We start from the raw sequence: 11,028 nt of genomic DNA, 5'->3' as shown, positions 1-11,028 counted from the left end.
GTCAAAGGGTGGTAGTTAGATTGTCTCATATTGTTAATGGTAATAGACTGGCATTTGTGTGGCGCAAATTGTTTCTTATTGTTGGGGAGGTTAGAGATAGTATCTCTATATATTGACCAAAAATATGCAGGTTACATGGATTGGCCATGAGAAATTGCCCTTTAGTGTCCAGGAATGTGCAGGCTGGGTGCATAAGCCATGGGAAATGCGGGGTTATAGGAGTAGGTTGGGGGTCTGGGTCTGGGTCTGGATGGGATGCTCTTCAGATGGTTGGTGCAGACCTAATGGGCTGAATGGCCTTTTTCCACACTGTAGAAATTCTATCATTCTATGTAACCTGTACAAAAGGGTACGCAATGCCAAAAAAAAATGTAAATTAGTAAAGCATAAACAAACTTGTTGTTTAAACAAGGGACCAGAGGCAACATTCTGTTTGCAGGCCTGAAAGCAACAGCAAAACCTCAGAGTTAAAAACAAATCATTTCAAATTGTTTCTTAACAGATTAAAGGGTTCACACCCAACTTTGGCAACAATTCTGAGAAGCAAGTGAGGAGGGGTCACCCTAGCCGCTGCAACATGGACACTAACACTACACTAAAGGCTCACAGGCTGATTGTAAGCTTGCTGCTCATCAGGTTTATACCAGTCCTCATGGAAGGTAACAGCTACATTTTCGTTTCCTCAAGATTTTCCTTCGTAAGACCAGAAAGAAAGAACTAAAGAACTCACATGTATGTAACTGCCTTTCATAAATTCAGGACATCCCAAAGCATCTTATAGACAGTTAATTCCATTTTGAAGTTATTCATTTATAATGTAGAACTTGCAGTTCGCAATTTGTGCACAGTAAGATTCCACACACAGCAATATGATAATAACAATGACCAAATTATTTGTTTTAAGTGATACTCTGGCAAGGTAGATCCACCTTTAGCTTAACATCTCATTTGAAGATCTGGTCCTCTGCTGTTTCAGCCACTCTCTTTGGACTGCACTGTATGGATTGTGTGTTAACATCTCCAGAGTACCTGTCTGCTCTCTCATGTGAACATAAAAGATCCAAAGACAAATTGAAAGATGAACAAAGAGGTTTATGAAATCTGTGCACAAATTGATAACTAAAGTTTACTACATAACAACACTTTATTTCATTGCAAGTAAGTATCACACTGACTGTAAAACATTGCTGCAGTTCAGAGGCTGTGAAAGATACAACATTGAGCTAATTAGCCTGGAGTCACCTGTACTTTTTATTTGCTTCCAGTTTCCTTTGCTGGTTGCCCATCATTATTTCCTTAGTCTCATTCTGTAAAGGGTCTAAGTTCACTTTGGCCTCTCTTCTGTTTTATATACTTTAAAGAAGTTCTTGCTATCTGTTTTAATATTACTTGCTAGTTAACCCTCAAAATTTATTTTCTGTTTTTTTAAAAGTTATCTTTTGTTGTTTTTTAAAACTTCGTAAATCCTCCGGACTAATATTTGGCAGATTATATGATTTTTCTTTCAATTTGATTCTATTTTTAACTTCCTTGGTTAACCATGTTTGGTTTTATCCCCTTCCTAGAATCCTTCTTCTTAATTGGGATTTATTTTTGTTGTGTGTCATGAAGTATTTTCTTCAAAAAACCTGCCATTGTTCCTCAAACTTGTTTTGCTAAATTCCTTTCCCAATCTGTTTCAGCTACCACTGCCTTCATTCCTTCGTGATTACCCTTATTTAAGTCTAGCACAGATGTAGCCCAATCAACTTCCTCACTCCCAACTGAATGGTAAATTCTACCATATTATGCTCACTCTTTCCTAGAGCATGTATTGCTCTGAGATTGATGAGCAAACCTGTCTTATTATCCCAAAAAGCCTGTTCCCTGTATGACACATAGTTCTAGGAAACTCTGCCAAATGCACTCATGGCTACCTCGACCGATTTGAATTTTCCAATCTTATGTACGGATTAAAAATCACCCACACAAAAAAATCAGAAAGAAAAACAGAAATTGCTGGGAAAATGCAGCATGTATGGCAGAATCCGTGGGGAGAAAGCATTTCGGGTCCAGTTCTGAAGAAGGGTCATTTAGACCGTTCCTTTTCAACCATTTTTCCTTCTTTGACACTATTGCCGTTGTTTTTCTACATTTGTTTAAACTGTCTCTATCCGACCCACTCTGGTTCCAATTACCAAAATAGCTGCCCAGCAATGCTGCTATATGCTTTTGCTTTGTAAATCCGTGTGTCTTCTCTGTCAAACCTTCCCTAACCTTCTAATTAGGTTAAGGCCCCAGTTATTCAATTAACCTGAACAGTAGTCCGAGAATGGTTCAAATGAAGCCCATTCCACAGCAACAGCTGCCTTCCCCTAATACTGATGCCAGCGCCCATGGCCCAAAACACATTTTGGATACACCGATCTTTGAGGTATGCATTTAAACCATGCTTTTTCATCTAGTTTCTCTTTCAGCAGGACCTTTTCTCTAGTCCTATCAATGTCATTGGTAACAACGTAAATGACAACAACTGGATCTCTCCCTTCCCATTCTAAGTTCCTCTCCAGCCCTGAGGAGATGCCCTTAACCCTGGCACCAGGCAGACAACACAGCCATCGGGACTCATGCTCATGGCTGCATAGGACATTATCTCAGCTCCTAATTGTACTGTCCCCTACAGCTGCTACTTTCTTATTTCCTCCCACAACTTGAATGGCTCCCTGCAACCTGATGCCTTGGTCAGTCTGCTTGTTCTCCCTGCAGTTCCCACTCATGTTCATGCAGTTTGTAAGAACCTTTGTTCTTACAATTGCAGGGACTCAGGCACCTGAAATGATTCCCCACCCCATCAACCAAACGAGGTCCCTATATCTATCTCAACTCCAACCAAACAGTTATGTCCCCGGGCATAGACCAAATTTGAATTTAAATGACTTAATATGAAGGATGTGGCTCACTACAAATGTGTTCACCCTGGATCAAATTCATGTTCAGCAGCTTCCACATGCTGCAGCAGCAATGCATTTCCTATCTCACCATTACTAAACTATTTTACTTAATTTAGTTCATTAACCATTGTAGAATTCCTGCACCTTACAGTTTACTATAATTAATTTTCTTTTGTAGAAACACCAGAACCAATCTTACACTTGAAAAACTATTTTTAAGAAAAGAGAAGTAAAAAAATTAAACACCCACTACAAACTGAATATCTTATTTTGACTTTAATGATTTAAAATATTCATCAATTCTACCACCTCCACCTCCACCTCCACCTCCACCTCCACCTCCACCTCCACCTCCACCTCCACCTCCACCATGTTGTGCTTTGCAATGTCAATCCACTGCTAGTTTCACTGCAGGTCAGCCTTTCGATCTGTGTTTTATATCCACTCCCATTTACATCTCAATCTGGAGTCTTTTTTTCTGCAGTAATCCTTACTTCAAGCATGTCTTTCCTCCTCTGCATTGAGTTCCCACTTTGAACCAAATTCCCAATATGCTCAATAAGACAAAGTCTCCAGTCTTAATGACCATGTAGTGTGAAACAAATTCCCTTTTATATGGAGCTGTTCTGAGTCACTTCATAGCTAAAATCATCAGACCCTCATTTACACAAAGGATTTCAGCTGCCTGAATGTTATCTGCAACAATCAACTCCAAAAGAAGGAAACATATGTCATGTGCAGTGCATTAAAAACAGGGGAAGACCATCAAAAATGTAGAGAGTGTAGGGGGTGCTAAAATAAACAAATTAGGAGGACAAAGAAGGGCCACAAAAAACTTTGGCAAATAGGATTAAGGAAAACCCCATGACACTTTATAAGTATGCTAAGAGGATTACCATGGAAAGAGTGGAGCCTATTAGAGACCAAAGAGGTAATTTGTACATGGATCCAGAGTATGTGGGTGAGGTCTTAAATGAAAAGTTCTCATTTGTATTCACTGCGGAGAAAGACATTGTAGCTGGGATGGTGAGGTTTTGGAACATGTTAAGATTAATAAAGAGGATGTTCTGGTGGGCAAGAAAATGCATAAACCCCCAGGGACTGATGAGATGTATCGCAGGCTGCAATGAGAGGCAAGGGTAGAGATTGCTGGGGCCCTAGTAGAGATATTTAACACTTCACTGGCCACCGGTGAAGTATCAGATGACTGAAGGATAGCTAATGTGGTTCCTTTGTTTGAGGAGGACAACAGGGATAGGCCAATTAATTATAGATCAATTAGCCTGATGTCAGGGGAATTGTTGGAAAATATTCTGAGAGACAGGATTAATCATCACTTGGAAAGGCAGGGATTGATCAGGGATAGTCAGCAAGGATTTGTGAGAGGGAGATTCCACCTGACTAATTTAATTGAGCTTTTTGAAAATGTGACTAAACATATCGATGAGAGTAGTGCAGTTGATACAGTTTACATAGACTTTGATATAACCTTTGACAAGGCCCCACAAGGAAGGTTATTCCAAAAGGTAAGAGCCCATGGGATCCCAGGCAAGTTGGCAAACTGGATCCAGAATGGGCTTGCAAACAGGTGGTAAAAGGTGATGGTAGAGGATGTTTTTGTGATTGGAAACCTGTGACCAGCTATGTATCACGGGGATTAGTGCTGGGGCCCTTGCTGTCTATTATGTACATTAATGACATGGGTGTGAATGTAGAAGGTACAATTAGTAAATTTGCAGATGACACAAAAATTCTTAATGCTGAGGAGGATGGTCTCAGTTTACAGTCTGAGGTGTACAAAATTATGAGAGTGAATTGTGAGAATCTTTCTCCACAGCAGACATACCTAAGACCAGAGGGTACAAGTTTAAGGTGAGAAGTAAGTGGTTTAGAGGACGTCTGAGGAAAAATATTTTTCACCCAAAGGGTAATAGAAATATGGAATGTACTGCCTGAGAGAATGATAGAGATGGGTGCTCTTGTAAGATTTAAGAAGCATCTGGTTGAGCACTGAAAATGACAGGACAGTGAATGGACCAAGTACAGGTATTTGAGATTAGTGTAGTTTGGTGTTTATTGGTTGGCATAGACATGATAGGCTGAGGGGTTGCTTCTATGTTACATGAATCTATGACTCTATGATATTCTTGTCAATCTACAATGCACCCCTTTCCATGGTCAAAGTATGGTGTATGTGGTGTAGTGTGTATGAAACTCTCTTCTCATTGCTGCTAGTATAAATATTTAGCAAAATGGCTTCAGACCAAACTCTATCTCCCCCTGGACCACAAAGAAACCTTTAAAAAAGTTGAAGTCTACAAACATAGAGCTATACTTAACCTTGACCTGCTTTCCCAGATATTTGTTATAGGAATAACTGAACTCCATTACCTCAGGGGATTGCAGCATGCAGTTTATGACACCTCACTGGAACAGCACATGGAAATCCAGCCCCACTATTTCTAGAGTCACTAAAACAGTTGAAGATTTTATAAAGTATGCAAAGTTCCCCAGTTTTTCTGATTTTCAGACCCAACTTGATAGGAAGCATAGGCCAGGTTTCTGTACTGAACAAGAATGATCATTATTACAAGTAATTAGAGTCTAGCTACAGGTAAACAGTTATAAACTGTCAGCATATAACACTATTAATTAAAGTCTAATGCTCTCATACACTCCTCTTTACACATCCACAGACAGAAAGAAAGGAATAGAAGGATGTGTCAGAGGGAAAAATACTGGAAAGACAGTTCAATAGTGTTTGTTCTTAAGTTCTGTTGCTGAGATGATCTTTGTGATTTTATTCCTGGCCAGCAATAGTCTTTCTCCAGATGCCTCCCCTGAATAGTGAGAGGCTCAAGGTGGTTTATAAAAAGCCTCTGACTATCAGTTAAAAGTTACAGCTTACAACAACTGTTGCAAGATAAAACTTCTTCTTCAGGTTTCAAGTTAATTTTGACTACAGAGAACAGTGAGACTGCTCCTGGAGAGGGGAAAAACTGAACACATCTCTCTTTCCCATTGTAATTTGTTCGTAGTTCCAAGTGGTTCAGTTACCTGAGAAGCAATCACACAGTTGTTGGCAGGTGAAAGGTCTCTGTCATTGATAACTGGTCTGGAGCAAATAGACCAATCAACTGAGGAAGGGTCACCGGACCCGAAACGTTAACTCTGTTTTCTCCTTCACAGATGCTGCCAGACCTGCTGAGCTTTTCCAGCAACTTTGTTTTTGAGACCAATCAACTTCTTGCTATCATCCAGAGCTGTGTCTGTACACTCCCCTCCCCCCCAACCCAGCTCCAAATTGTCTGCAACTCAAATGTCAATTGCTGATTGTTCAATCAGTTGTTTACATGATGCTTGTCAGGGGTATTAAGTTCCTTGCTTTCAGAACATTCAGCCACCTTTTCAAACACTAGTTTAAAAAGAGCTCTTTCTCATTTTGATTCAGAGTCTTTAAAAAAAATAAAAATACTTGGTCTTTACAAGCTAGTAATATGCCTAACAGGTTTTCTCTGTATGCATAGCCACATGCTCTAGACTGGGTCTTCTACAGTTACAAAGCCAGTAATTAGCTGGTTATCACATTTCCCAAAATACTGGCCAGTCATTAGCCAGCAGTCTCTTCAGAATCACTGCACAGTTAGTATCATGGGCTTTATATGGCCTCAGGGTCTGCTAACCATATGGCTGAATCCCATATTGTGAATTATAACTCATTTAGCTCCGCATTATTTCCTGTTCATCTGCACCAGGTGACCGGTGTTTGGGAGGGCATGACCTGTACGTTGATATTAAAGAGAACAGTCCAAATGGCACAGTCATCGCAAAGCTCACTGTAAATGGCAACCTTTCCAGCCATGAAATCAACTTGAATCTGACAGGAACGGATATGAAGTGGTTTCACTTGGAGGAGGAAGTTGTCAAGCTGAATGTGTTGCCTACCAGACAGTTGGATCGAGAGGTACAGAGATAAAGGAAAGTCTGGAAGTCCTACGATAGTAGAATTAGACTTTGAATAAAAGAATGCTCCCTTATGAGATGCTGCATTACCTCCAGGCTCCTCACCAAGTTGCATAGCATCTTGACATGGAATTGTATTGCTATTTCTTCATGTTCAGGATGCGAGAATTCCTATTTAACAGCACAGCCTTCACTACACAGAATACAGTGGCTCAAGGATGTAGCTCATAAGGTCAAGGTAGGGTAAGGCACTACATGCTCGCATCACCAGCAATGCTCACATCCTGTGAACGAATAAATGTTTTTTAATACACAAATGGTGTTAATGAGTCCAAAGCCCAATTTCTAGCTAGCCTTAGGCATCTTTCTTTATTCATTCATGGAATGAGGGCATCGCTGACTAGGCAGCATTTATCTCCCATCCCTAATTGCCCAGAGGGCAGTTAAGAGTCATCACATTACTGTGGGTCTGGAGTCACTTGTCGGCCAGACCAGGTAAGGATAGCAATTTCTTTCCCTAAAGGACATTAATGAACCAGATGTGTTTTTCCCGACAATTGACAATGGTTTCATGGTCATCATTAGATTCTTAATTCCGGATACTTTTTAAAATTGAATTCAAATTCTATAGGATGCGAACCTGGGTCCCATGAATATTATCTGGGTCTCTGGATTAACAGGCAAGCAATAATACCACTAGGTTATTGCGTCCCCATAATCTCAATTAGGGCCATTCGTTATGGACTGAAAATATCTGTGAACAATTTGTAATGAGCCCCCAGCCTTTAGAAGCAGAGATGAAAGCATAGTAACTTTTAGGTGTGAATACTATTCTTACTGTGTAACATTGTGTGTGTTGCATTTTATCAATAGCTACTGTCCATGCCCCTTCTCTTTGCCACGATAACCTGTACTGATGTTACATCTTCAGATCAGGTATGGATATCTCATTATTTTATTCTAAGTCTATCTATACATTTTCTGATACATACCTGTGGTTTGAAATACAATAAATAATATTAACATTTATTTATGAAATACATAGCAAATTGATATATGTGCAGGAATATCCAGGCCAATGGAGTCGTACATCCTTTGTAGATTGTTCTGGGCTTGTATGTATTTCCATCTTTGTTCCTAACTCATGAAAGCTCTACTGGTACATTCTGTACTGTGTGCTCCTGGGTTAAGGCTGTTGTCTCTCTCTGTGTAACTCATTGGTTAGGAACAGTGGAGTTCTACAACCGGCTACTGACTTCCAAATGTTAACCGTGAGCCCCTTAGCTAGGCTAGAAACTTTCAAACTTTGTTCCATGTTGGTTCAGTTATTCTGCAGCTGATGTGTGAAGCCCAAGAGGTGGTGTCTACCTCTGAGAAATGGCTTATCAGCATTTATCTGAGGACTGTAACCAGATGCCGAAATATTATGGCATGGCCTACATTAAACTGAAACTCAAACATGTTTCATATCAACCACAATGTGAAGTATGACTAACCTAAAGGAACATCCTGAATTAAGCTGCAAGCGTTATGTTTTATTTCTTTTAGAAGCTTTTATTTTAAGAAAAAACAAAACTTTAGTTTATTTTGTCAGAAATGGTCTGGGTAAAAGCAATTACATCAAGTTACATCAAACCTCCAGCATAGAAAGGTGTTCTGGTCTAGCAGATTTATTGCAATGTTTACACGCTTAATGTGAGTTTTCTTTCACCTTACTTTATCTGATCTTTTCAGAATAACCTTCTTTATGCCCCATTATGTTGATCCGGTATTCACTTTAATTCATCTATGCTAATCAGCTCAATATCTTTGTCCATATTATAATCATATTTTAGGTAAAGAAATTTCTGTATAAATTCCCTGTTAAATTTATTCATGAATATTTGTATTTTTGACCTCTAGTTTTGGTCTTCCACTCATCACCCCCTCAACAGAAATATTTTTTCTATTATTCATGTTCTGAGAGTAATGTTTGTGCTTGTTATTTTCTACACTTTGCCTACCTGTCTCAGACTTGCCCTTCCCCACCATGAACTTATCTATGCTATCCATGACTGGATCCTAGGTCTCAATAGGCAATAGATGAAATGTGTTTCGCCCTCTGACCTACCTGAACTGTCTCCAAGTCAGTGGTCCTCTCTCTCTGATCATGAACTCAGTCAAGTGAGGGTTTGCACTATCAATCCAACATCTAGCAACTAACTAACCACTCCCTGCATCGACACCAGTATAACATGGTATTTGATGGTAGGGACTGCGTTACAGAGGAATGAAGGTCAGTTTGTTCAAGAAATCAAACATACTCTTGATTGGATAGGGCAGAGAGTAATTGGCAAAATAGCCAAGGCAAAGATGAGAAACTCACAAAAACAAATTGTTCAGTTCTGGAATTCACTGCCTACAAGCATGCTGGATGCAAATTCAATAGTAACTTTCAGGATGAATGGGATAAACACTTGGAATGGAAAAAATGGCAGGGATCAGTGGAAAGAGCAAGAGAGTAATGCTAATGGACCATATCTGCCAAAGAGCCAATGCAGGCTTGGTGAGTCAAATAGCCTCATTCTGTGCTCTCTGATTCTATGATATCATCACAGTCAGTATTTCTCTGAACATTTTCCTTTTGTTACTGCCAAGTTATAAATATGCCAGTTTGCAATCTTCCATCTCCATTTTGTTAAACTCACTGCTCTAATCTATCAAACTCCCCAATAATATGGCCATCTTCTCTTCCTCTGATCCTCAGGCTTTTAAAATCTAGGCTAACTGTTGACTTTTGCTCTATCTCATCTTCTCCCTAATTTTAATCAACTTTGGTGCAGTTTGCCTTATGCCTACTGGGCCTTGTGATGACTACAGATATTTTAGTTAAAATATAAACTGAAAAATGGAAGTTTGAAACTGCTTTGTAGCAGAGAATGAACAAGTTTTTTTTATTATAACTCAAAGGAAAAGTGTAACAATATGGTCATTTATTTATTTTACAAGGGCATTTTTTTTTTAAAGAAGCTGGATCTCATAATTTTATGACAGTTCCAAGTGCTTTAGGGTTGAAGATAAAGAAACTGCTCAGAAATAGCGTTTGGATTTGTTCTATTTAGCAGTTGGTCACTGAGAATTGAGGAGAGAGACACCAGTTGGACTAAGACCTCCAAAAAGTCTGCAAGGAAGTGAGATCTTTTCTCTCTCTGTTTCTCTCCCTCTGTGTGAAAATGAATAATAATCATAAACCTTGCCAAGAAAGAAAACTATTAACTTGAATCACGACCTAGATCAATCTGACCACCTATTGAATCGAGGATCATGATGATTGAAAGCAATGCAATATCGTTGCCAAAACCTAAGAAAGTTCTCTCATTCCATGCTTTTCAATTCGGACTCTTGGTCCACAGACTTTGATCCCTTTTCCTATATTATCCTCCATTATATTTCTGAGTTTACAGTTCTGAGGAAGGGTCACCGGACCCGAAACGTTAACTCTGATTTTTCCTTCACAGATGCTGCCAGATCTGCTGAGCTTTTCCAGCAACTTCTGTTTTTGTTCCTGATTTACAGCATCCACAGTTTTTTCGGTTTTTATTTTGCCTAGTCTGTCTTGTCCATCCCATTTATGAATGAATGTGTGCATGTTTGGATTTAAAGAGGGTGTAGTTTAACTGTGCACGTTAATAATATGGAATTAATTTTTGCCAAATGTTAAGAGGATAAATTTGTCAGAATAAATAAGATTTGTTTTCCTATTCATTGATGGAACTCAGTTAATGTTTCTTTCATCTTAGATAGTGATCAAAGTCAGGCATTAACCATCATAGTGAGTAAATTGGTCACATTTCACATTTATGAGCACTTGTCGAATCTTGATTTCCAGTGCACTCTTCCATGAGGGTTAGGACAGTCTTAATTTGTAGAAGAGAAAGTTCCAGCACAGAAAGATGCTATTCAGCCCATCGAACCTGTGTGAACTCTCTGGAATTACTCTTGCTTAATCCCATGTCCCTCAGTCCCTCACTTTGTCTATAACCCTGTTAGTATCTTCACCCTCAATCAGCTGTCCAAGTCTCTTTAAAATTATCTACAAAATCAAGTTCCACCATATTTTCAGAGAGAATGTTTAGATCCCAATAACTTATGATAG

At 39.2% G+C, this 11,028-nt stretch overlaps 1 protein-coding gene across 1 annotated transcript in view; it reads left to right on the top strand.

Moving 5' to 3' along the window:
* Positions 1 to 2,311: 2,311 nt before the first annotated feature.
* LOC109915240 overlaps positions 2,312 to 11,028 on the top strand; it is a 34,978-nt gene continuing 26,261 nt past the window's right edge. Inside the window, exons 1-3 of the mRNA XM_048609981.1 lie at positions 2,312 to 2,413; positions 6,655 to 6,894; positions 7,767 to 7,829. Coding sequence (XP_048465938.1) covers positions 2,312 to 2,413; positions 6,655 to 6,894; positions 7,767 to 7,829 — 405 coding nt within the window. The remainder of the gene's footprint in view (positions 2,414 to 6,654; positions 6,895 to 7,766; positions 7,830 to 11,028) is intronic.

The sequence above is a fragment of the Rhincodon typus genome, chromosome 22 (assembly GCF_021869965.1).
Source record: "Rhincodon typus isolate 14 chromosome 22, sRhiTyp1.1, whole genome shotgun sequence".
Lineage (NCBI taxonomy): Eukaryota > Metazoa > Chordata > Chondrichthyes > Orectolobiformes > Rhincodontidae > Rhincodon > Rhincodon typus.
This window is presented reverse-complemented; position numbering and strand designations above follow the sequence as displayed.